Source organism: Lactuca virosa, chromosome 2, assembly GCF_052849685.1.
Source record: "Lactuca virosa cultivar CGN04683 chromosome 2, Lactuca_virosa_CGN04683_v6, whole genome shotgun sequence".
NCBI classification, from domain to species: Eukaryota; Viridiplantae; Streptophyta; class Magnoliopsida; order Asterales; family Asteraceae; genus Lactuca; species Lactuca virosa.
In genome coordinates this window covers 17321930-17349753 of record NC_136427.1, presented here as the reverse complement: position 1 = coordinate 17349753, position 27824 = coordinate 17321930, and the positions used below count along the sequence as shown (strand labels likewise).

The 27824-nt window shown below is 41.3% G+C and overlaps 1 protein-coding gene across 1 annotated transcript; it reads left to right on the top strand.

The window, feature by feature from the left end:
* Window positions 1-13: 13 nt before the first annotated feature.
* LOC145157265 (uncharacterized) lies at window positions 14-27824 on the top strand. The gene is made up of 6 exons (XM_079076328.1): window positions 14-641; window positions 24587-25411; window positions 26488-26777; window positions 26838-27053; window positions 27144-27620; window positions 27717-27824. The coding sequence occupies exons 1-6, from the start codon at window positions 14-16 to the stop codon at window positions 27822-27824; spliced, it is 2544 nt and encodes an 847-aa protein (XP_078932454.1).

Genomic DNA, 27824 nt, shown 5'->3' with positions numbered 1-27824 from the left:
CTCCTTCGTCACAATGACCGGAGAATCTTCTAATCCCAAACCTAGTCCCAACGATAAAATCTACGGGATAACCAATATCAAGTCTTATGTCCCCCTTCTTCTCGATCTCGACCGCTTTAATTATGATCCCTGGAAAGAGCTTTTTAAAACTCACTGCATTGGATACAAAGTATACGGTCATCTTGATGGGTCTGCTAAAACTGAAGATGATCCAGAATGGGAAACAGTGGACAATATTGTAAAACAGTGGCTATATGGAACACTTACTCAATCCGTTCTCCAATCTATTCTCAAACCCAACGCTACTGCAGCAGATGTTTGGAAGACTATTGAAGACCTGTTTCACGAGAATAAAGAAACGAAAGCCATGGAATTAGATGATGAACTACGTTCTATCACCATTGGCGATTCTACAGTTATGGAATATTATACATGTATCAAGTCCATCTTTGATCTTCTTGCTAATATTGGATCCCCGGTACCTGAAAGAAACCTCGTCATTTATGCCATCAATGGTTTATCTCAGAAATTCGCCCATGTCGTCACCACCATTCGACATCAGAAGCCGTTTCCCACTTTCCTTGAGATGCGTTCCATGTTAACCCTTGAAGAACGGTCCATGGCAAAAGATCACTCCCGTTGTAACATCCGGATTCCCAGGTATTCTATGTTATTCATTTATTTTGAGTTATGAGGAGGGACTCGACGAGTTGACGCCTAGACTCGTCGAGTAGGATCGCGATTTGCTGACTGGATTAATGAAGGGACTCGACGAGTCGATGGGTGGACTCGACGAGTCCGCGCTGTGGATAGAAACCCTAAATCTTTGGGCCTGTGCCCTATTTAAGGGTCCTTATAGCCCTCATTTGCGGCTACCAGTCCAGAGAGAGAAACCCTAGAGATCTTGAACGAGTGGTATAAGAGAGAGAGCCTTTTTGATCCCTATTAGTGTGATTTTGCAAAGAAGAAGGTGTTTCCAACAAGAGGAGGTCAAGGGGATTGCTATTCTGTGGATTTCCAGCTTGGATCTACAATTTTGAGGTAGTAAATCGATCCCTTCTTCTGTTTTGTATGAGATCCTTGAATTTAGGGTTTTCTATACCCTTTTATTGGCTTGAAATGATGAGTATATTGTCCCTTTGAGTGTTAGACTCTGGATCTGGACCTTTAGAGGTCCAAAGAGCCTTATCCAACCTGCTTTATGTTGTTCCATGGAGGAAATGATCTTAGGTTGCCTTTTTAGAGATGATTTCACCAAAGAGAGCCCTATGTGTGTTGCATGAGTGTAAAGGTCGGACCTTTACGTGATTCTTGTAGATGGGGAGGGCAGATCTATAGATTAGAGAAGCGGATCTGACCTCAGAAGGTCATTTGAGTGTTGCCATGGACGCTACTCGCCGAGTTCATAAGTGGACTCGACGAGTCGAGTCAGGGTTGCCTCGCGATTCGTGACAGGTGTAACCCGTCGAGTGAAGGGATGACTCGACGTGCCAAGTGAGACTAGAAGGATTCTGAGGACCCGCATGGACTCGCCGAGTCGCCCATGTGCACTCGACGAGTCGGGTCAAAGTTTGACCGTTGACTTCAGTTGACCTTAGGGTTTTGGTCAAGCTGATTCAGGAGAGTTCAGGGAGGGGTAGGATGGCATTCTACCCAATCTTTAGAGATGAGTCTATGAGAGGGTATTGATCAGGAATGTTATTCGTATGATAGGAGGAGGCTAGGTCAGGACGTCAAGCACGAGAGTTTATCCGACTTCGTACGAGGTGAGTCTTCTCACTATACAGTACCTAGAGTGGTACCTATGTGTGACCGAAAGGTCTTATATGCTATGAGATGTATGTGTTGTATGCTGTTATATGATATGGATGTGTTATGTATGTTATGAATGCTAAGGACCGGAAGGTCATTATGATATGGACCGGAAGGTCAAGATGATATGGACCGGAAGGTCATTACGGGTAGGACCGGAAGGTCTACCAGGATTGTAGGACGGAAGTCCTCTGAGACACAGTGACCGGAAGGTCTTACAGCCTTGAGTGGCGTATGTGCGTATGTGGTATTTTGGGGAACTCACTAAGCATTTATGCTTACAGTTGTTGTGTTATGTGTTTCAGGTACTAGCGAGGATCGTGGGAAGGCGCCGGCATGATCCATACACACTCATGGAGTTTATGTCTTGAGATTCTAGGATATGTTTTGTTATGATAACATTGGATACATTATGTTTTGATATTACCTTATGAATAAAAGTATGTTTTAAAAAAGAAAAATTGTTTTGGAAATTTACGTTGTTACAAGTTGGTATCAGAGCCTTGGTTTGAGGGATTCGGATGCACCTTCGGGTGTATTTGAACTCAAACTGAGGATTTGAGAAAGTTTTTCATAAAATAAACAATTTTCTAAAAAGTAAAAGAATTTGAGAAAAACAGAAGGAAGCAGTGTGTACGATCAGCCAGCGCCCGAACGGTGATTTCCCAAAATACCCTTACATTATGTGTTATGAGTTATGTTATGATATGTTACGCATGCTAGCGTAGGCTAGGTATTCATATTAGGACTAGAGTGGCCTGATTTGTGATGCCTTAGCCTAGGAAGATTTTTGCTGCTATGAGATGCTTGAGAGTGAGTAGGTAGCAGTAAGGAGCTTATTAGAGGTCTACCGAAGGGTAGCCTATGCTAGCGAGATGTAGAGTACTTGTGATCTGGGATCCTAGGAGGAGGACTTGGGGTGAATACTGATGCGGTGTGGACGGTAGTATAGGGCCCGTACTACTGAAGACACCGGATCAGTGCGCAGTCCAAGTAAGAATCCTTAGGGTACTAGGGAACAAGTATGGTTGAGTGATCGAGTGTGAGTATACTCGATTAGTCTCTGATATTCTATGTTTGTGTTACAGAGACATCATGGTTGGGACACGCCACAGACCTGAGATGAGCGGCGTGAGTGACGAGGAGCTTCGTCAGATGATCCACGATGAGGTGGTTGCGGCGATCCTAGCCGAGATTCCAGAGATGTTTGGGTCTATCAAGACCACATTGATTGAGACATTTGATGAGCGGTACGCAGCGGTTACTGAGGCTACGGCCGCTGCAGCTACTGCAGCTGTTGCTGCTGCTAGACCTTGGGTGACTCGATGTTGTTCCGGGAGTTCAGCAACACAAAGCCACCGGAGTTTGATGGGACGCAGGATCCGATTGCTGCGATGAGATGGATTTCTGATATCGAGGGATGCTTCTACACCTGTTCGTGTCCGGAGCATTTGAGGGTTCGGTTTGCACTAAACCAGCTTCGCTTGGGAGCGAAGGACTGGTGGAAGTTTGTGACAACGAACTTCACTCTTGCAGAGATTTCGGAGGTGACCTGGGAGAGGTTCACCATCATGTTCAGAGACGAGTACGTTCCCCCGGTGGAGAGGGAACGGTTGGCACAAGAGTTTTTGTCTCTCAAGCAGGGGACGGAGTCAGTGACCGTGATCACATGGATGTTCCATGAGAGGGCGTTGTTTTTCCCTGAGCACGTGTCGTCTGAGCAGGCACGCATGAGTCGGTACTTGAGCATTTTGAGGAGGGATATCAGGGAGTTCGTGGCGAACTCATCATACCAGACATTTTCTGAGCTCCAGGCAAATGCCCGGAAGAGGGAGATTGAGCTGGAGACTCAGGCCCGGGAGGAGGCCGAGTCTCAAGGAAGGGACCGGTGGCCGGCACAGTCTCAGCCGGCAGCCAAGCGGGCAAAGCCCGCCGATTCGAGATCTGGAGGCCAGAAGGGCCGCACTTGTGGGAAGTGCGGCAAGGGACATGATGGGGTTTGTCGATCAGGTGCTTGCTACAAATGTGGCAAGGAGGGGCACATAGCCAAGGATTGCCCCAAGGGGTTCATGGTTTGCTTTCATTGCAACCAAACCGGACACCGGAAGGCCGAGTGTCCGCAGCTGCGGGGGACAGCACAGGGAGCACCGCAGGGATCTGCCCCTGCTGTTGTGCGAGCTACTGAGGTTCGGCCGATGAAGGCCGAGGCACCGAAGGCTCGCGGGAGAGCCTTCCAGTTGACAGCAGAGGAGGTCCGCGCGGCGCCCGATATCGTGGCTGGTATGTATTCTTTCATTTATTTATGCTGAGTTTGAGATATTGTGCTTATATTATGATATACGTAGATACTTTTCTTGTGAGTTTTGTACCTGCTTTGGTGTTATTTGACTCGGGTGCGAGTCGGTCATTTGTGTCGTTAGCGTTTAGTCAGCACATCAGTATCCAGCGGGAGGCGTTAAGTCGACCTCTACGAGTTTCCATAGCTGACGAGTGAGCGGTGTATGCTAAGGATGTGATTCGAGGATGTGTACTCGAGATCTTCAGTGTTGAGTTCCCGATAGATCTAGTCCCGATTGCGATGGGGGACGTATGTGTCACAGTGGGCATGGATTGGTTGAGCCGATTTGGGGCTGTTATAGACTGCGAGCGACAGTTGGTGACGATACAAGACCCTAGTGGGGGATTACTTATGGTGTTCGGCGAGGGTACCCGTTCGGGGTCAGCATTTTTTTCGGCTGCTAGAGCGAGGCGGAGCCTACAGCAGGGCTATAGCGGGTTTGTGGCTTATGTGATGGATTCACGGGTGGCCGCAGAGGGGCCGGGTTCGGTTAGTGATGTGCCGATAGTGCGTGAGTTCCTGGATGTTTTCCCTGAGGAGTTGCCGGGTGTGCCTCCCGAGAGGCAAGTGGAGTTTCACATCGATTTGGTTCCGGGAGCGGCGCCTATCGCCAAGGCGCCCTATCGCCTTGCGCCACCAGAGATGGAGGAGTTATCCTTACAGCTTCGGGAGCTGTTGGGGAAAGGATTTATCAGACCGAGTAGCTCACCTTGGGGAGCGTCGATCCTTTTTGTCAAGAAAAAGGATGGTTCACACCGGATGTGCATTGATTACCGGGAGTTGAACAAGTTGACGGTCAAGAACCGTTATCCACTACCGAGGATTGATGATCTGTTCGATCAGTTGCAGGGAGCATCTTGGTTCTCCAAGATATATTTGAGGTCTGGATATCACCAGATGAGGGTGCGAGATGAGGATATCCAGAAGACGGCGTTTAGAACTCGTTATGTGCACTACGAGTTTGTGGTGATGCCTTTTGGGCTCACCAATGCACCAGCAGCGTTCATGGATCTCATGAACAGGGTATGCAGACCGATGTTGGACAGGTCGGTAATTGTATTCATCGACGATATTCTGGTGTATTCGAGATCTAGAGAGTAGCATGAGGAGCATCTGAGAGAGATCCTCGGAGTTTTGAGATCGGAGAGGCTCTATGCCAAATTCTCCAAGTGCGAGTTCTGGTTACGGGAGGTCCAGTTCTTGGGGCATCTCATTAACCAGAATGGGATATTGGTCGATCCGGCCAAGATTGAGGCTGTGATGAGTTGGGAGGTGCCGAGATCACCCACCGAGATCAGGAGTTTTCTGGGGTTGGCAGGCTACTATCGTAGATTTATCAGGGATTTCTCCAAGATTGTCGTTCCTCTCACCAAGTTGACCCGGAAGGGCGTTGCTTTTTCGTGGGGTCTGGAGCAGACCTCGTTTGAGACTCTTCGCCAGAGGTTGTGTGAAGCCCCGATGTTATCCCTTCCAGAGGGAATGGAGGATTTTGTGGTGTACTGCGACGCATCGATATCGGGGTTGGGGGCGGTGCTTATGCAGAGAGGGCATGTGACAGCGTATGCATCGAGGCAGCTAAAGCCTCATGAGACGAGGTATCTCACCCACAATCTGGAGTTGGGGGCAGTGGTGTTCGCCCTCAAGATCTGGCGTCACTATTTGTATGGGGTTCGGTGTACCATATACACGGACCACAAGAGTTTGAAGTATTTGATGGATTAGCCCAACCTGAATATGCGCCAGAGGAGATGGTTGGATGTGGTAAAGGATTACGATTGTGAGATCCTGTACCACCCGGGCAAAGCTAATGTCGTAGCTGATGCTCTGAGCCGTAGGGTAGAGAGTGCCCCGATTCGAGACACTTGTATGCGATTGACAGTGATGACTCCGGTGTTGGACACCATTCGGTAGGCCCAGGCAGAGGCCGTAATACCAAAGAACCGCAAGAGGGAGCGGGTGATCGGGCAGGTGACTGAGTTCGTTACCGATAGCCGAGGGCTGATGACCTTTCAAGGTCGGATTTGGGTGCCGTATACAGGCGGGGCACGTACCATTCTGATGGAGGAGGCGCATAGATCGAGGTTCTCGATCCATCCCGGAGCCACTAAGATGTATTTGGATTTGAAGAAAGACTATTGGTGGCCCTGTATGAAGAGGGATGTTGCGTGGTTCGTTGAGAGGTGCTTGACCTGTCGCCGGGTTAAGGCCGAGCACCAGCGTCCGCATGGAAAGTTGTAACCACTTGAGGTTCCCCAGTGGAAGTGGGAACAGATTTCCATGGATTTTATCACCAAAGTGCCAAGGACCGCGAGGGGTGTCGATGCAATTTGGGTGATTGTTGACCGGCTGACAAAGAGCGCTCACTTCCTTGCTATCAGTGACAGCTCTTCCGCAGAAAGGCTGGCCGAGTTGTATGTTGTTGGATTAGTGTCTAAGTCCATAACTATAATTGGTATATATACTTGACCCGACCCGGCATGGTCCATTTGGGTTGCATGGCATCATGCATTTGGATAGACTAAAATGAGAGAAATAACACATATGGTTTATTAATATATTATAAGTTCTAATATATTAATAAGATTATTTAATTAGTATTGATCAAGAATTAATCTAGAATTAATTAAGTGATCAAAAGAAGACCAATTAAATATATGGGTTGATTGTGTAAATCATCCATACTTATATAGTAGGCTAATGCTCCATGGATTATCAAGTTGGGCTAAAACCCATAGGATGCTCCATGGTGTATTTGAACCCATGGATCCAAGGAAATGGAAAGCCATGACAATTAGGGTTTACCCTAATTGTGACTAACTATATAAAGACCTTATTATTGAAGAAATTGTCCACTAGAAAAAGGAGTGAGGGCAAACCGATTTGAGGAGTGTTCTAATTTCTCTCTAAGTTATTCCAAGTGCATATGATGTTGTGTGAATCATTTGAGGTGTCACACTTGGGGCACTAGGCTCTTAAGCTCCATGGAATCAAGCACCAAACAAGAGGTATGTAATTCTACTAGAATTTATATTATGTGTACTTTATATTATGCTAGTTAGAACAATACCTTGGAAAATTGATATTTGCATGTATAATAGAGAAAACATAGATCCAAGGTATTTAGGGTTGCAGGTACACCATAGGAGTGTTAGAATGCTCAAAACCCAACAGTGGTATCAGAGCCAAGACTTGTTTTCAATTATACTTGATGCTATTTGCAAGAAAAATCGTTTTTTTGGAATCTGCCAGTTCACCACGAGGTGGTAAATTTTACCACGAGGTGGTCACTGTTCAAAAAAAATAGTTTTTGGCCTGTTTTGGATTAGAATCATTACCACAAAGTGTTTTTGTTCTTAAAACTTGATTTTGAAGTTATGGTAATGTTTATTCTCATCCAAATAAATGATAATTGTCATATTTTCAAGACTTGTTTTCGTTTATGTGATTATCTAAGTTCTTCAAAATTGGTGATTATGAATGTTCATGCTTGTGTTTTTTGTTAGATCATAGGAATTATGTGCAAATTGTTTTGTTAGTATAATTCTTGATCTTAATGAAATTGTATGGACTCCATAACTTGTCCTCAAGTTATGGATTACCAAAAGTTTTTTGTGTTACCTTGTTTATGAGTTGATTTAGATTAATGAAAAAAAATTATGTGTTAGTTGTTTTCAATCCATATTGATCTAAAAGAAGTTCATAAAATATGTTTTTGTAACTTGTCCTCAAGTTATATGAAAAGTCATATTTATGAATCTTAAAACTCATAAAAGTGTCATAGGTTACACAAAAATGAAGAGTCTTTTTCATTAAATTGTTTTTATGACTCCATAACTTGTCCTCAAGTTATGGATGTGTAAGAGTCACTTCTTTAAAAGTGTTATTAAAGAATAAGAGGTTACATAAAAGTGAAGAGTCTTCATTTTAATGAACCATTAAACTCATAAGTTATGAAATGAAAAGTCTTGAATAGTTTCAAAACTTGCCCTCAAGTTTTGGAATTTGTAAAGTTACCTCTCATGTATACTTTAATTCCAAATTGAACCTTAGAATTTTAAAAGTTTAAAATTCAACACTTATACTATTATTATAATTTTAATTATATAGATATGTATAAGATAAAGTCAGTCTTACCGTTAGTAGGCCTCATTCACGAAGTCGGTCTATAAGGGAGGTATAAGGTTACTGCCTATGAAATGGAAGTTTAATGGGTGTCCAGTCTCACCCACCGCTTCCTTGACTGGTGGAGGGTCGTTAGCCGAACGGGTAGGAAAGGACTATAATTCTCCCTTCATTAAAAGTATAATGATAAATACTAAGTAACTAAACACTTATTAATTCCCAATCTTAGTTACTTAGGAAAATGTGAAATAGGTGCTAACCCATGAAATTACACTTTGTACCTTACCAAGCCGATTAGTGGAGCGTGTGTGGCTAACCGGCACGCTAATAAGGACTAGTAAGAGTGGCAAAGGGTAACTTGACCTTATTATAGATCGGTGGAGCTGTGTGGCTAACCGGCACATCGATTAGGTGATAAAGTTAAGGGTACCAAGTCAATTTGCATGGTTATTCACACCTTGTTTGTGATCCTCGGCATCCCAGTCACAAACTTGAGAGGGCACAATCGAGATTAAAACATGCCATTGAAAGTTCAATGTATCTCAAAAGATCTAGGAGTTTCAAATCTAATTAAAACTTAATTATATTTTGTTTTTCATGGTGGAAATTGGTAAATCGTCATTTACCTACCTTCAACTATTTTATAATTTAGATTACGGCATCCCTCTTCCAATTATAAATAGGTTGTTGGATCCTAGCCTTAATATTTTATATTGGGTGTCATATTAAGGACTATAAATCAACTAACTTGAATTTCTCCCTTATAGATGTCTCCTTCAGACAACTATGGTCTTCCCAAATCTTTAGGAACAAGCTATCCTAATGAAGATGATATCCCAAATGGCAATCAAGGTGAAAGATCAATCCCTTTGTTGTGCATTAGTAGGACTGGAAATCATACTTCACTTCCTCCACCTCCTCCAATAAATCTCCCTATCCCACAAGTTTCAAGACTTGATAAGTTCTAAGTCACTCAATCCCTATTGGCAAACAAAGTCTATATGTGCTTAAGTCTTGGAGATTAAGTCACATATTGACAAGCTGGGAGAGTTGGGTGTCGAAGTCTCGAGGTAGCTGGCTGTTGACTTGGTTCTTCAGTCACTCCCTGATGACAGATCACGACATGACCCTTTAATGATCTTATCTATTTGCTTGGTGCTGCTGAATCAGCAATGATTTGGAACACTGGTAAAGCAAATTTGATTAGAAGATCGACTTCCCAAAACTTCATGGACATTGACAATGGTGACACTGGAAATCCAGAAAAACTTTCTCTTCCCAATGGAAAGGGATCGGCCATAGTCAACTCGGTTGACCAAATGGTAAAGAGAAATGCTAAGTCTGAGATAGTCCCATGTACCATTCCCAAAGAGTCCATATGTGCCTATTGCCAAAGGAAAGGGGCATTGGTTGCGAAGCTGTCGAATTTACCTGAAAACCTCATAAGGATGGTAAAGTCAAAAGTTTGACTCTACTTCAGGTAAAGTCCATTATCTAACTCTATTAAGTCTCTTTTGGAGATTCTTAATACATGATGTAATGTAATTACATTTTGATGTTTTTTTGAAGAATCAAAGGAAGCTTAAAGAAAAAGTGTGCTGATTCTGATCGCATGGTTCGATAACCAGAATTTTGAGCCACTGCATAAGCGTTATGAGATATTGCTTAGGAATAGATAACAACAAAGTTTTCATATGAATTTGCATTGTAAGGATAAGTTTTTCCGCAAGTTTTAAAATAAAAGAAAAGTTTTGATTTTATTTATTTTAAGTATCCTTACAAAGGCATTTGTGAAAAATTGTTGTTTATATGTTTCCATCAATAAGCAATATTGGAAAATGAATTTGATTCTTTCGTTTGTGGTAGTGTCATAATTTATCAAATAAGGAAAGATTCTCATCACCCAAGTTTCAGTTGGATAGAAACTTGGAATCATGCAAGTTGTATTATGTGATGAATGAGATTTTTCATCTTTGGTAAATTAAGACTAATTCCTTATTCACATTCGCATGTGAGTCAAGCGAAGGACTAAAGGATCGGGTACATTAGGTTGTGCACTAGTCAGGTCCACCACAAAGGTTGATAAGATTATTCGTTATGATTTACTAAAGTTTAGTAAATATGATTATGCTTACAAGTTTAAGTGTAATTCTAAAACATTGGAAAAGTTTCAATATATGGCAGAATGAATAAGAAGAATCAAATAAGGCAGAAAGATAAAAGTTTCTCCAATCTGAAGAGATAGGAGAGTACTTGTGTATCTTGTTTTATGATTATCTTAGTGATTATGGAACCTTATCACAATTGATCCTCTAAGGACACCTTAGTGCATTTGTTGGCTAAGGAGAGGAATCGTGAATTGTGGAAATGGTTAAATCAAAAGATAAATCATACTTCGTTCCAAAACAAATCTTAGAGTCATACTCCAAGATTGAGCCTTGAGTGACATAATCTTTAGAAAGTTTATAACACTTGTCAAATGTAGAGTAAAATGTTTTTACTCTTGTACATTTGAAATTGGTAAGTTGTGATGTCTTGGAAAAGACAAAGACCAACTAAGACCAATTGTGTGAAGTGTTTAACTTGATAAGAATCCACACTAATTCTTGAATATTTGTTTTGTCAAGGAATGGTTCTTGACGAGGGAATTTTATATGTCAAGAGGACAGTGGGAGTCTTGAGATAGTTTCAAGAACTAATCAAGAGTATTGTTGATCACTAGCCCACGACTTGAGGTTTGTAACCTATCGTGTTGACATATTATTATTTCTATGCCTATTCCAGTTAAAAGTTGACTATGCTTGTGAGCTCTATGAGTTCTCAATTGTTTGCATAACAACCTGGAAGTAATGGTAGGCCCTTGTGCTGCCGGGTGGCAAGAAATTAAGATTGAACAAGTTTAGTCGATATGTGTTTGGATTTGCCACTAACCTTGTCTTGTGATTATGGTTATGACAAATTCACATGGATAGGAACACATACACCATAAAATCTAAGTGTCATAAGGTTTCTCTCCGATTCATGAAAATGATGGTGAGGAAACTCTTTCACTAAGTAGATTTTAAGTAGATAGCAATTGTGAGAATGACAAAAGGTCTAAACATTATGATTACGTCATCCCTCTTCATAATTGTTTAGATAGACAAGTGAGCTATCTAAGGAAAGGTGTATGATTTTGATAAAGTCTTATCAAAGCATCTTGTATCAGAAATCTGAACTTTGGTAAGAAAGTCAATAAAGTATTGTTTTTCTAGAAGTCCAGCTGATTTCTGAGTACATGTCAAAGCTAGTGGGAGCATAAGTGTTATGCTAGTAAGATAATAATCATTATGCTAGTGGGAGCATGATGATTATGTTGCAAGTTGGCAATGTTAATTATAGAAAACAAAAGTTTGAATTCGCTTTGAAAAGTTGTTTCCCTATAATTAAGGGAGAGGATTTTATACTTCATTCCAATTCTACAAGCTTAGATTGAGATTTTAATCAACTTTAATCAAGGATATATATGAATGTTATGTTGGAATGGTTCAACATAAGGAAATTCTATATATGTTGCGTTCTCAAAATTTCGATTATGATTACGGCATACCTCTTCATAGTTCGAATTGTGAGAATATGGCAAATAAAAAATTTATAGCATGAATTGTGTCCCATATGCTTCGGGTATAGGATCGATTACATGAGCCATAATAGTTATCCTTTCTAAATTTTCCTAATGCTTAGGGAATTAATAGGGGAAAAGGGATTAGAACTGGATATGACTAAAATGATTAAGCAATTGTCGAGGACAATTTGAGGTTTACCAAAGATTGGTTACTCATGGACAATTGGAAGTATAGAGTAAGGACCATATTGACATATTTTGAAAAGAGGCAACTCTTGTTCAAAAGTGATGGTCAAAATGGTAATATGGAATTGTTTCCATAGGTGGAAGTTATTCTTTGAATCTGTGTAAGATTAGAGAACTTAATGCAAGAAGGATGTTCAAAGGAATGTACTTTGAATTTGAGACTTCGTTTCCATGGAATTGATCTCCATTGGAATTCTTTGTAATGTTTGTTGCCAAGTCTTTGTGACTTTTGGGTATAGTCATTACAAGAGGATCAGTGCATATAAGTTTAGAATCTAACATATTATAGTAGATGAAAAGAGGATTGGGATTGTGAAATGAGCATCATTGAAATGTTGTTAATCGATCTGTTTCACAAAGAGAGGACCACATGTAAACATAGTGTGCATACTTGGAGTATGGCATAGCTATTTTTTGGACGAACATAGTGTGCATGCTTAGAGCATGGCATGACTATTGTTTCAATTCAAGTATTAAGTTGATTAATCGAAACATGAATAATGAGTAATCAATATGGTGCTTAGATAAAAGGTGTTTTTTATTTACACTCAAAGTGTTGAGGCCATACAAGATTAGTATTATTTTTGTGTTTCACTTTGCATGTTTTGACCTCCAGAATAACTAGGTCATTCTTCCCGACTGACTAAGTTATTCAAACCATCCACAGTCGGTCATATGTTGGAAGTAGATATGATTTAAGACTGTCATGAATTTGGCTTGTATGATTTGTCTAATGTGCATTAGACATAGCAATGGTTGCTACAACATTCATGAGTGCTCATAAGTTCTGAGTATTGGATTCAACCCACGCTCATTTGGATTCACTTCATGGATTTTATCACGAGTGAATCATGAGACGATAATATCTTATATTCTTCAAGCCTAGAGATATGAATTGTTGACTATAAGTTGGTTATACATTGATTGCACGAAAACACATTGGTAACTCGATGTTATAAAACGTGCCTTTGTGCATGATTCAACAAGTAGTCAGTACAAGCATATGAGTCGAAGTTTATCCATTCCTTTTACCTTCGGGATAAAAGCGATATATGTGGGCCCCTCGATGATTTAGTGATGACAAAACGTAAGTGCTCGGCCGGGCCTGGACTGATTTGATTTGTTCAATTAGTCAGTCGTCATAAATCAGAAATCGGGAAACAACAAATGGACAGAGAGAATGATTATAATCCATGTCTCAGTCCATATGATACCTAGAATGGAGGAATATATGATCACTTATCTAATGGACGCGTCATTGATTTGTTCAGAGTTCGGCAGCAGCTTTTAAGAGCTACGATTGCAGGTCAGGTTATGAAGGCGTACTTGCAATAATAGTTATTAGACTTATCCAAGTGGGAGACTGTTGGATTAGTGTCTAAGTCCATAACTATAATTGTTATATACTTGACCCGACCCGACATGGTCCATTTGGGTTGCATGGCATCATGCATTTGGATAGACTAAAATGAGAGAAATAACACTTATGGTTTATTAATATATTATAAGTTCTAATATATTAATAAGATTATTTAATTAGTATTGATCAAGAGTTAATCTAGAATTAATTAAGTGATCAAAAGAAGACTAATTAAATATATGGGTTGATTGTGTAAATCATCCATACTTACATAGTAGGCTAATGCTCCATGGATTATCAAGTTGGGCTAAAACCCATAGGATGCTCCATGGTGTATTTGAACCCATGGATCCAAGGAAATGGAAAGCCATGACAATTAGGGTTTACCCTAATTGTGACTAACTATATAAAGACCTTATTATTGAAGAAATCGTCCACTAGAAAAAGGAGTGAGGGCAAACCGATTTGAGGAGTGTTCTAATTTCTCTCTAAGTTATTCCAAGTGCATATGATGTTGTGTGAATCATTTGAGGTGTCACACTTAGGGCACTAGACTCTTAAGCTCCATGGAATCAAGCACCAAACAAGAGGTATGTAATTCTACTAGAATTTATATTATGTGTACTTTATATTATGCTAGTTAGAACAATACCTTGGAAAATTGATATTTGCATGTATAATAGAGAAAACTGTTGGATATAGTGTCTAAGTCCATAACTATATTTGGTATGTACTTGACCCGACCCGGCATGGTCCATTTGGGTTGCACTTCACCCGAACAATTTACGGATAATTTTTGAGAATAGTATAAGTTATGATTTATTAATATATTATAAGTTCTAATATATTAATATAAAAAATCATATTATTTAATTAGTGTTGATCTATAATTAATTTAGAATTAATTTAGAGATCAAAAGTATGACTAATTAAATATGGGCTCTTGTATTTATATAGTGTGGGCTAATGCTTATTTGGAATGGGCTAGGCTTGCATGGAAAGTCCATGGATACTCCATGGAGCTTTAACCCATGGATCTCATGGAAATGAAAAGACATGGGTATTAGGGTTTACATGGATGTAACCCTAAGCCACCACACTATATAAAGGAGGCTTTGGTTCTTGAAATAATACTAGTTGATGTGTGTAAACTAAGAGGGCTGATTTCAAGAAGTTTGTGACTATTCTCTCAAGTTTCCAAGTTTGTGGTGATTTGTGACTTCCATTTGAGGCATCCACATTAATGGTGCTAGGCTCTCAAACTCCAAGCAATCAACTACTACTACTACAAGGTAAGTAATTCTACTAGTTTTATTTGATTCAAGTACCCCATGCCATGCTAGTTAGGATAAGAACCTTGGAAAATAATTATTTGCATGTATCTTAGTCAAACATAGATCCAAGGTTTCTAGGGTTGCATGTACACCATAGGAGTGTTAGAATGCTCAAAACCCATTAGTAGTATCAGAGCCTGGTTTGTTTATTTGATACTTGATGCAAAAAAAAAAAAAAAAAAAAAAAAAAAAAAAAAAAAAAACTTGAAAATCGAAGTTTTGTTCAAAAGCTCGTATCAAAATTTCAAATTTTGTATATGTTCTTACGATTCTTGAAATTTTTGATATGAACATTCATAAACATATGAGTTTAGAAGATCATAGAAATTATGTGCTAATAATTGATTAGATTAATTCTTGATCTTTATGTGTTTTAATGGAGTCCATAACTAGTTCTTAAGTTATGGATAGCCAAAAGTCACATTTATAAATAACCATTAAAAGAACACATAGGTTACAAAAAATGAAGAGTCTTCATTTTTAATAACCATTAACTCATAAGTTATGAGAAATGAAAAGTTTTGAAAGTTTACAAAACTTGCCCTCAAGTTTTGGAACATGTAAAGTCATATTAAAAACTTTAGTTCCAACCCCTAGAATTTTAAAAGTTCAAATTCAACCCTTATACTTTATAATATTATAAGTTTAATAATATTTATATATGTATAAGATCAAGTCGTCTTACCGCTAGTACGCCTCATTCACGAAGCCGGTCTATAAGGGGGGTATAAGGTTGTTGCCTATAAAATGGCAACTTAATGGGTGTCCACTCTCACCCACCGCTTCCTTGATCGGTGGAGGGTCGTTAGCCGAACGGGTAGGACAAGGACTTATAAATTCTCATTAAAAGTATAATGATAATACTAAAGTAACTAAACTTTATTGAATTCTCAATCTTAGTTATTTTAGGAAAATGTGAATAAGGTGCTAATCCATGAAATTACACTTTACACTTTGTTTAAGTCGTTAGTGGAGCGTGTGTGGTTAACCGGCACACTAACTTGAACTTAACAAGGTAGGTAAAGGGTGACTTAATGTTTATCATAGTATCGATGGAGCATGTGTGGTTAACCGGCACATCGATTGAGGGGTAATACATTAAGGGTACCAAGTAATTTGCATGGTTACTTCACACCTTGTTTTGTGATCCTCGGCATCCCAGTCACAAAACTTGAAGGGCACACTCAAGATTGAAACATGGCATTGAAGAAACTTCAATGAATCTCAAAGAATCTAGGAGTTTCTAAACCAATTAAAACCTAATTAAATATTTTGTTTTTCATGGTGGAAATTGGTGAATCGTCATTCACCTACCTTCAAATATCTTATAGCTTAGATTACGGCATCCCTCTTCTAAGTTATAAAATATTGTGTTGGGTCCTAGCCTTAATATTACATTTGGGTGTTTTGTTAAGGACTATCTCTATATCTAATCTAATCTATTCCCTCTTCTTTTCAGATGTCTTCCAATAACAATGCTTCTGGCTCAAACCCTACTAGCTCCTTCTCTCTCATGAATCTTTGTGGGAGAGTCATCTTTGATGGGTCCAACTTTACAGATTGGATCAGAAAAATCAGGATGGTCACTCGGTATGAGAACAAAGAATATGTTCTCGAGAAGGAGCTGAAGGTACCCGAGCCAACTGCTACTCCTGAAGAGCTTACTGAATATGAGGTACATGAAAGAGATGCTACAAAAGTGGCATGCATCATGATGGCCACCATGACAGCCAAGCTCCAAAAGTCCTATGAGGACTATTATCCTTTTGAGATGCACCAGGACTTGATGGACCGCTACCATCAAAGTGCTCGTCAAGAGCGATATGAAATAATCTCCTCCATGATAACAACCCGAATGAAGGATGGTGAACCCATCACGGGCCACATGCAGAAAATGCAAAGGTATGTGGACCGTTTACTGAAGCTGAATGTGAACTTCCCTGAGGAGTTAGCAATAGACATCATTTTGCACTCCTTGCCATCGTGTTATGATCAATTCCGCATGACATATCACATGAACAAGGAAGAAGTCACCCTCAGCAAACTTCAAGGACTCTTGAAGACCGCCGAAAGTGGTCTAAAGGGTAAGTCGGTTGTTACTACTCCTACTCCTACTCCAACTGCGGCCAATGTCTTGGCAATCGGGCATGGCAAAGGGAAGAAGAGAAAGAACCCTTCTAAGGGTACCAAGGGTAAGACCCTTGAAGGCTCATCTTCAAGCAAAACCAAGAAAGGTTTTGTCACTCCTTCTGCTAACCCTAATGAGGCTGAATGCTTCTATTGCCATGAAAAGCGCACTGGAAGCGAAACTGCCCAAAGTACCAGCAAGATTTGAAGGATGGGAAAGTAAAACCCAACCATGCAGGTATATACACTATATTGTCTAATAACTCACCTCATTCTAAGTCTTGGGTCCTTGATACAGGTTGTGGTATTCACATATGTTGTGATTTGCAGGGACTAAAAAGAAGTGAGAATGTGGAGCAGGGAAAGATAAACTTGATCATGGGAAACAGGAAAGCTTCACCTGTCACCAAGATAGGAGTTTATTCCTTAGTGCTAAATAGTGGGTTTACATTAGATTTGAATAAATGTTATTATTCGCCAGAAATGGCAAGAAATGTTATTTCCTTTCATGCATTGTATAAACAAGGTTTTACCTTTTATTTTGATAATAATAATGGTAGTATTGATGCTTTCTTTAATAATGTTCTTTATTTTAAAGCATTACCTTGTGATGGTGTGTATGAAACTGTATCTGTTGTAGATAGTCTAGGAAATAATGTATTGTGTATTAACTCTTCCACTAGCTTAGATAAAGCATCCTTATGGCATTGTCGTCTTGGACATGTAAGCAAGAAACGCATAGGCCAACTCCAAAAGAATGGAGTCTTGGAGTCATTTGACCTAAAGTCAGATGATAGTTGTAATCTTGTTTGCTTGGTAAAATGACAAAGTCACCTTTTACTGGCACTTGTGCTAGGGGTGAAGGTTTGTTGGACCTCATACACACGGATGTGTGTGGACCCTTCAGAACCGCCACAAGAGATGCTAATCGGTTCTATGTGACTTTTACTGATGATTTTAGTAGATATGGATATGTCTACCTAATCAAGCATAAGTCAGAAACCTTTGAGAAATTCAAAGAGTTTAAGCAAGAAGTGGAGAATCAGTTGGGCAGGAACATTAAGATGCTTCGATCCGATCGTGGTGGTGAGTATCTTAGTACTGAGTTCCTTGACCATCTTAAGGAATGTGGGATTGTCTCACAATTGACACCTCCTAGGACACCATAGTTGAATGGTGTAGCTGAGAGGCGCAATCGGACCTTGTTGGACATGGTTCGTTCCATGATGAGTCGAGCTTCGCTACCAATCTCATTTTGGGGGTATGCCTTAGAGACTGCCGCCCATATCCTTAATCTAGTCCCTACAAAGAAGGTTGCCAAAACACCTCACGAGTTGTGGACTGGAAAAGTTCCCAATCTAGACCACATCAAGATTTGGGGTTGCGAGGCTTTCGTGAGACGCGAAACTCACGATAAGCTCGAACCCCGAAGCGAAAGGTGTATTTTCATCGGCTACCCACAGAAATCCTTTGGTTACATATTCTACAGACCCAGTGATAATGTGGTCTTTGTAGCAAGAAGAGGATTCTTTCGAGAGAGAGAATTCATGAGCCAAGGAGACAGTGGGAGGCAAATTGACCTTGAGGAAATTCAAGAGTCAAGTGGTGAAGGAACCTCAAACCCTAGCACTCAACCTGAGGAGGAAACTCCTGTTGAGCATACTGAAGAATCTATACCTCTGAGGCGTTCCACCAGAGTTAGGACTGCACCTGAGCATTATTATGGTTTCCATATTACTGCAGAAGGTGAGACACTTATCAGTGATAACACACTGGCAAATCTGGATGAGCCTAACAGCTACACGGAAGCCATGGCAGGCCCTGAGGCTGCTAAATGGAAAGAGTCTATGGATAGCGAGATACAGTCCATGTATGACAATCAAGTTTGGAACTTGGTTGATAATGTACCAGATCGTAAGATAGTTGGGTGCAAATGGATCTTCAAGAAGAAGACCGACATGGATGGTAATGTACACACTTATAAGGCACGACTGGTTGCAAAGGGTTATTCTCAAACTCCGGGAGTTGATTATGATGAGACCTTTTCACCAGTGGCCAAGATTAAGTCTATTAGGGTTCTGTTAGCCATTGATGCATTTCATGATTATGAAATATGGCAAATGGATGTCAAAACCGCTTTCCTTAATGGAAAGTTGGCTGAAGATGTTTACATGGTTCAGCCAGAGGGTTTGTCAGTACAGCGTACCCCAGTAGAGTGTGTAAGCTCGAGAAATCCATTTATGGGTTAAAACAGGCACCTCGCACATGGAATCTTTGCTTTGATGAGAAAGTCAAAGAATTTGGCTTTTCAAGGAGTGAAGATGAATCTTGTGTCTATATCAAGGCTAGTGGGAGTATAGTCAGCTTTTTGGTATTGTATGTGGATGACATACTACTTATAGGAAATGACATCCCAACCCTGCAGGAAGTAAAGTCCTGGCTTGGGAAGTGTTTCGCTATGAAGGACCTTGGAGAAGCTGCCTATATCCTAGGGATAAGGATTTTGAGAAACAGGAGTAAAAGACTAATTGGACTTAGTCAAAGCACCTATGTGGACAAAGTGTTGAAAAGGTTCAACATGCATAACTCCAAGAAAGGAGAGTTACCCATCCAGAGTAATGCCAGATTGAGTAAGACACAAAGCCCTAGTACTGAGGCTGAGATAGCAGAAATGAGTCGAATACCTTATGCTTCAGCTGTAGGATCGATCATGTATGCTATGACGTGTACTCGACCTGATGTAGCCTTTGCTTTGAGCATGGTTAGCAGGTATCAGGGGAACCCTGGCAAGGCACACTGGACTGCGGTAAAGAATATCCTCAAGTACCTACGGAGGACTAAGGACTGGGTCATTACCCTCGGTGGCAGTGAGGACTTGAGAGTTGTAGGGTACAGTGATGCTAGCTTTCAGACTGACAGGGATAATTTCCGCTCTCAGTTGGGATGGGTCTTTACTCTAAACGGAGGGGCAATTACTTGGAAAAGTTCCAAGCAGGAGACAGTGGCTGATTCCACTTGTGAATCAGAGTATATAGCAGCAAGCGAGGCAACAAAGGAGGCTATATGGCTAAAGAACTTCATCGGAGACCTTGGAGTTGTACCAGCTATAAAGGAGCCAATGGAGATTTTCTGTGACAGCAATAGTGCGGTTGCCTTAGCCAAGGAACCAAGAGATCATGGGAGATCCAGACACATTGACAGAAAATATCACTTCATTAGACATCGAATAGAAGAAGGAATCCTCGTGGCAAAGAGGGTATCATCGGATGAGAACCTAGCAGATCCCCTCACGAAGGGACTAACTCGGGCTAAGCATCTCCAGCATGCTCGGAGCATAGGGTTGAAGGATGATATTAGTTTTAGTAGTTAGATAATCTTGAAATATGTAAAATGTAATTGACATTTGATGATAAATAAAAGCTGTTATTTATGAGTAAAGTGTTGCTATCTCTTGTCAATCGTTTACTATTATTTCTTTTTGCATGTTTTGACTTCCAGCATAATTATGTTATGGTTTATATCATATTATTCAAACTCTCCACAGTCGGTCATATGTTGGAAGTAGATATGAATCAAGACTGTCATGGGTTGGCTTGTAGAGGTCTAAGATGTTAGACAAAGCGGGGCTACAGCACTCATGAGTGCTCATAAGTTCTGAGTATTGGATTCAACCCACGCTCACTTGTATCACTTCATGTAATTTATCTCGAGTGATCGTGAGACGGTAATATCATATAAATCTTCAAACCTAGAGATATGATTTGTTGCCTATGAGTTGGTTATGCATTGATTGCACAAAAACGCATTGGTAACTTGATGTTATAAACCGTGCTTTTGTGTGTAATTCAACAAGTAGTAGAGCAAACATATGAGTCGAAGTTTATCTGTTCCTTCTAGAATTAGAAGCGATATCTGGGCCCCTCGATGATTTTGTTTTGACCTATGTACCGGGCCCGGTCAGAACTAAATTGATGTGTTCAGTTAAGTTCTATGTCAAACAAATCAGAAATCGGGAAACAAATGCTGGACAATAAGGAAGACCATGTTCCATGTATTTGTCCGGCTGATATCTAGAACAGAGGATTATATGATCACTTATCTAAAATGGCGCTTCATAGTTCAACAGAGTTTAAAGAGCTACGATTGCTGATCGGTTCCTGAAGTCATACTTGCAACTATAGTTATTAGACTTATCCAAGTGGGAGACTGTTGGATATAGTGTCTAAGTCCATAACTATATTTGGTATGTACTTGACCCGACCCGGCATGGTCCATTTGGGTTGCACTTCACCCGAACAATTTACGGATAACTTTTGAGAATAGTATAAGTTATGATTTATTAATATATTATAAGTTCTAATATATTAATATAAAAAATCATATTATTTAATTAGTGTTGATCTATAATTAATTTAGAATTAATTTAGAGATCAAAAGTATGACTAATTAAATATGGGCTCTTGTATTTATATAGTGTGGGTTAATGCTTATTTGGAATGGGCTAGGCTTGCATGGAAAGTCCATGGATACTCCATGGAGCTTTAACCCATGGATCTCATGGAAATGAAAAGACATGGGTATTAGGGTTTACATGGATGTAACCCTAATCCACCACACTATATAAAGGAGGCTTTGGTTCTTGAAATAATACTAGTTGATGTGTGTAAACTAAGAGGGCCGATTTCAAGAAGTTTGTGACTATTCTCTCAAGTTTCCAAGTTTGTGGTGATTTGTGACTTCCATTTGAGGCATCCACATTATTGGTGCTAGGCTCTCAAACTCCAAGCAATCAACTACTACTACAAGGTAAGTAATTCTACTAGTTTTATTTGATTCAAGTACCCCATGCCATGCTAGTTAGGATAAGAACCTTGGAAAAATAATTATTTGCATGTATCTTAGTCAAACATAGATCCAAGGTTTCTAGGGTTGCATGTACACCATAGGAGTGTTAGAATGCTCAAAACCCATCAAAAACATAGATCCAAGGTATTTAGGGTTGCATGTACACCATAGGAGTGTTAGAATGCTCAAAACCCAACATATGTGAGAGAGGTGGTATCGCGTCATGGAGTACCAATCTCGATTGTGTCAGATCGAGATGTACGTTTCACTTCCAGGTTCTGGAAGAAGTTCCATGAGGAGTTGGGTACGAGGTTGCATTTCAGTACCGCCTACCACTCACAGACGGACGGACAGAGTGAGCGGACGATTCAGACGCTCGAGGACATGCTTCGAGCATGTGTGTTGGATTTCGGGGGAAGTTGGGACACGTACTTGTCGTTGGCTGAGTTTTCCTATAACAACAGCCACCATTCGAGTATTGGTATGCCTCCCTTCGAGTTGTTGTATGGGAGGAGATGTCGGACTCCCATTTGCTGGGGAGAGGTAGGGCAGCGTGTGATGGGTGACACTGAGATAGTGCTTCAGACGACTGAGCAGATACAGCAGGTCAGGTAGAGGTTGTTGACAGCTCAGAGTCGCCAGAAGAGTTATGCGGATAGGCGACGATCCGAGCTTGAGTTTCAGGTGGGAGACTTCGTACTCCTGAAGGTGTCTCCTTGGAAAGGAGTGATCCGATTCAGGAAGAGGGGCAAGCTGGGGCCCCGGTACATTAGTCCGTTCAGGGTGACCACGAGGGTGGGAGGGGTAGCGTATCGTTTGGAGCTACCTGCGGAGTTGAGCCAGATTAATGATACCTTCCACTTGTCTCAGTTGAGGAAGTGTATAGCCGACGAGTCGGCGGTGGTGCCGCTGGAGGATATTCAGGTGGATGCGAGCCTGAATTATGTTGAGAGACCGATCGCGATCCTGGATCGGAAGATCAAGGTTCTGAGGAACAAGGAGGTGCCCCTGGTTCAGGTCCAATGGCAACATCGGAGAGGGTCCGAGCTGACTTGGGAGCCGAAGTTAGAGATGCGGGAGCAACATCCAGAGTTGTTTGCCGAGCGAGACTTCGAGGGCGAAGTCTGATTCTAGTGGGGGAGAATTGTAACTTCCGGATTCCCAGGTATTCTATGTTATTCATTTATTTTGAGTTATGAGGCGGGACTCGACGAGTTGACGCCTAGACTCGTCGAGTAGGATCGCGATTTGCTGACTGGATTAATGAAGGGACTCGACGAGTCGATGGGTGGACTCGACGAGTCCGCGATGTGGACCGAAACCCTAAATCTTTGGGCATGTGCCCTATTTAAGGGTCCTTATAGCCCTCATTTGCGGCTACCAGTCCAGAGAGAGAAACCCTAGAGAGCTTGAACGAGTGGTATAAGAGAGAGAGAGCCTTTTTGATCCCTATTAGTGTGATTTTGCAAAGAAGAAGGTGTTTCCAACAAGAGGAGGTCAAGGGGATTGCTATTCTGTGGATTTCCAGCTTGGATCTGCAACTTTGAGGTAGTAAATCGATCCCTTCTTCTGTTTTGTATGAGATCCTTGAATTTAGGGTTTTCTATACCCTTTTATTGGCTTGAAATGATGAGTATATTGTCCCTTTGAGTGTTAGACTCTGGATCTGGACCTTTAGAGGTCCAAAGAGCCTTATCCAACCTGCTTTATGTTGTTCCATGGAGGAAATGATCTTAGGTTGCCTTTTTAGAGATGATTTCACCAAAGAGAGCCCTATGTGTGTTTCATGAGTGTAAAGGTCGGACCTTTACGTGATTATTGTAGATGGGGAGGGCAGATCTATAGATTAGAGAAACGGATCTGACCTCAGAAGGTCATTTGAGTGTTGCCATGGACTCTACTCGCCGAGTTCATAAGTGGACTCGGCGAGTCGAGTCAGGGTTGCCCCGCGATTCGTGACAGGTGTAACCCGTCGAGTGAAGGGATGACTCGACGTGCCAAGTGAGACTAGAAGGATTCTGAGGACCCGCATGGACTCGCCGAGTCGCCCATATGCACTCGACGAGTCGGGTCAAAGTTTGACCGTTGACTTCAGTTGACCTTAGGGTTTTGGTCAAGCTGATTCAGGAGAGTTCAGGGAGGGGTAGGATGGCCTTCTACCCAATCTTTAGAGATGAGTCTATGAGAGGGTATTGATCAGGAATGTTATTCGTATGATAGGAGGAGGCTAGGTCGGGACGTCAAGCACGAGAGTTTATCCGACTTCGTACGAGGTGAGTCTTCTCACTATACTGTACCTAGAGTGGTACCTATGTGTGACCGGAAGGTCTTATATGCTATGAGATGTATGTGTTGTATGTTGTTATATGATATGAATGTGTTATGTATGTTATGAATGCTAAGGACCGGAAGGTCAAGATGATATGGACCGGAAGGTCATTACGGGTAGGACCGGAAGGTCTACCAGGATTGTGGGACGGAAGTCCTCTGAGACACAGTGACCGGAAGGTCTTACAGCCTTGAGTGGCGTATGTGCGTATGTGGTATTTTGGGGAACTCACTAAGCATTTATGCTTACAGTTGTTGTGTTATGTGTTTCAGGTACTAGCGAGGATCGCGGGAAGGCGCCGACATGATCCGTACACACTCATGGAGTTTATGTCTTTAGATGCTAGGATATGTTTTGTTATGATAACATTGGATACATTATGTTTTGATATTACCTTATGAATAAAAGTATGTTTTAAAAAAGAAAAATTGTTTTGGAAATTTACATTGTTACACCCGTCACGTTGAAGCCTCACATCAAGACACTGCATCTTCACCAACCATTCTCGCCACCGAGCACCAAAATCGACCCCCCCTTTCTCGATTTTACTCCTCCGACGGTAGAGGTGGTGGTCGGAATCAGCGTGGCGGCGGCATGGGCGGTTGGAACGGCGGGAGAGGTGGCGGCAGGCAAGGACGATCCGGAGGTGGAGGATTTGCTCGCGGTCAAAATTGGGAGGGATATTATCCCTGGATAACGCCGTCGCAGGTTCAAGGTCAACAACAACATCGTGGGCTGCTGCCTTCTCCACCGATCCAACAATTCCCATGGCCCAATAATGCTTACTCAATTTCTCAACAGCGGCCCAATTCGAATTTAACCCACCAGCAAGCTTTTTTCTCCATGTCTCAACAGCCCAACAGTCAGCCCAACAGCTGGCAATGGTTTCAATACCCGAATAATATGGATCAACCGACCTCTTTACCACAAGCATTTAACACCATGACCCTTCAAGATCCAAATAATGCAAATTGGTACATGGACACCGGGGCAACCGCTCATCTTCATGCCGATTCAGGTAGTCTCAAGTCCTTTAAAAATAAGTGCACTAATTCAAATATATCAGTTTTAGTCGGAAATGGGTCTCGTATTCCGGTCACCAAAATTGCTCACTCTACTCTTGCTTCAAACCCTTTTCGCACCCTTATTTTAAAAAATGTTCTTATCACTCCCCAAATTATTAAAAATCTTGTTTCTGTTCGTCAATTTACTCGTGATAATAAATGCTCTATAGAATTTGACGAGTTTGGTTTTTCTGTGAAGGATTTTCTCACCAAACGCACCCTCCTTCGATGTAATAGCACCAGAGATCTTTACCCAGTCACCTAACCGAGTCCTCAAGTCTTTCTCAGTCTTAGCTCATCATTGTGGCATCAAAGACTCGGTCATCCTAGTCAACCTGTTCCGAAACAATTAATTTCTAGCAATTCCATTTCATGTAATAAAAATGATTCATCATTTCTTTGTCATGCGTGTCAACTTGGCAAGCATACTCGTTTATCTTTCTCGTTATCTAAAACTCATGTTTTATTTCCTTTTCAAGTTATTCATTCGGATGTATGGACTTCACCATTGCAAAGTCATAGTGGAATAAAATATTACGTCATTTTTCTTGACCAATTTTCTCATTTTGTGTGGGTGTACCCTCTTAGATTGAAATCGGATGTGTTCTCCAAATTTCTTCATTTTTGTGCTTATGTCAAAAATCAATTCAACACCGATATCTAAACATTTCAATGTGACAACGGAAAAGAATATGACAACTCTCTCTTTCATCAACTTTGTGACACCAATGGCATACACATTCGTTTCTCCTGTCCATACACTTCCCAACAAAATGGGAAATCTGAGCGTATGCTTCGTACTTTAAATAATATGATCCGTACACTTCTTTTCCAAGCTCATCTACCCCCCACATATTGGGTGGAAGCTCTCCATATGTCCGCTCATATTTTAAATATCCTTCCATCCACATCTCTCCACAATGACACTCCATTTCACAAACTCTTCAACAAACATCCGTCCTACTCTCATCTTCGCGTGTTTGGGTGCCTGTGCTATCCTCACCTTAATACAAACAATAAACTTGAGCATCGATCGGTCCCATGTATCTTTCTCGGGTATCCCTCCAATCACAAAGGTTTCCGTTGTCTCAATCTTCATTCTAAACAAATAATCATCTCGAGACATGTCACCTTTGATGAAACCATTTTTCCTTTCGGCTCAATGACCCCGGACCATCCCCCCACTTATGATTTTCTTAATATATCTGACTCCCGCAATTGCTTTAATGATCCCACCATCACTTCCCATTCTCCTTCCTCTCCCCTTTTCCGTCCCCCGTCAGTGACACCTCCACCGACAATGCAGCTGTTTCTGTCGACCACAACATTCCTATCGACGTTGCTGCAACTCCAGATGCCCCTTTATTTCCTTCAAATAATAACCGGTCCACCGTGTTGGGTCCTTCTAGCACTCATTCTATGACCACTCGTGCTAGACTTGGTATTCATAAACCCATTGACCGTCTCAACCTTCATACCGACACAGTTTCTAATCCCTCCCCTCTTCCTAGAAACTATTCTGACGCTTTCCAAGACCCTAACTGGTGTAATGCCATGCAAGACGAATATGATGCACTTATTTCTAATGGAACTTGGGTACTTGTACCTCGGCCTCGAAATGCTAATGTCGTTAATTGTATTTGGCTATTTAAAAAGAAACTTCATGCAGATGGCTCTCTTGCTCGATATAAAGCACGGTTGGTTGCTAATGGACGTAGCCAACGTCCCGACATTGATTGTGATGAAACTTTTAGTCCGGTTGTTAAACCTGCTACTATTCGGACAGTTCTTAGTATTTCCATCTCTCATTGTTGGCCAATTCATCAGTTGGATGTAAAGAACGCTTTTCTTCATGGCCATTTACAGGAAACAGTTTATATGCATCAGCCACCTGGTTTTCGTGATCCCTCCGCTCCAGATCATGTATGCCTATTATAACGGTCTCTTTATGGTCTCAAGCAGGCTCCTCGTGCATGGTACCACAGATTTGCTCAGTATATCAATCAGTTCGGCTTTACTAACAACAAATCTGATACCTCTTTATTCATCTACAACAAAGGGGGTCACATAGCCTATCTTTTACTTTATGTTGATGACATTGTGTTGACTGCTTCATCTACATGTCTCTTACAGCAGATTATCACCACCTTACGTGCCGAATTCTCCATGACTGATTTGGGTGCTCTCAATTATTTTCTTGGTATATCTGTCGTTCGAGACCGTCATGGCATGTTTCTCTCTCAACAGAAATATGCCATAGAGATTCTGGACTGTGCTAAAATGTCTAACTCCAAACCTGCTCGAACTCCAGTTGAAACATCTGCCAAATTTGATGGCTCGGGCCCTCCTGTTGCTGATCCAACCTTATATCGTAGTCTTGCGGGTGCACTTCAATACTTGACTTTCACTCGGCCAGATATATCTTATGCAGTTCAACAGGTGTGTCTATATATGCATGATCCTCGAGAACCTCACTTTACTGCTCTCAAGCAGATCCTTTGATATGTTCGTGGCACTCTTGATCATGGCTTACAGCTCTATGCTTCTCCTGCTCGTGGTCTTGTTGCTTACTCTGATGCTGATTGGGCAGGCTGCCCTACCTCTCGTCGATCCCCATCTGGCTATTGTGTCTTCCTTGGTTAG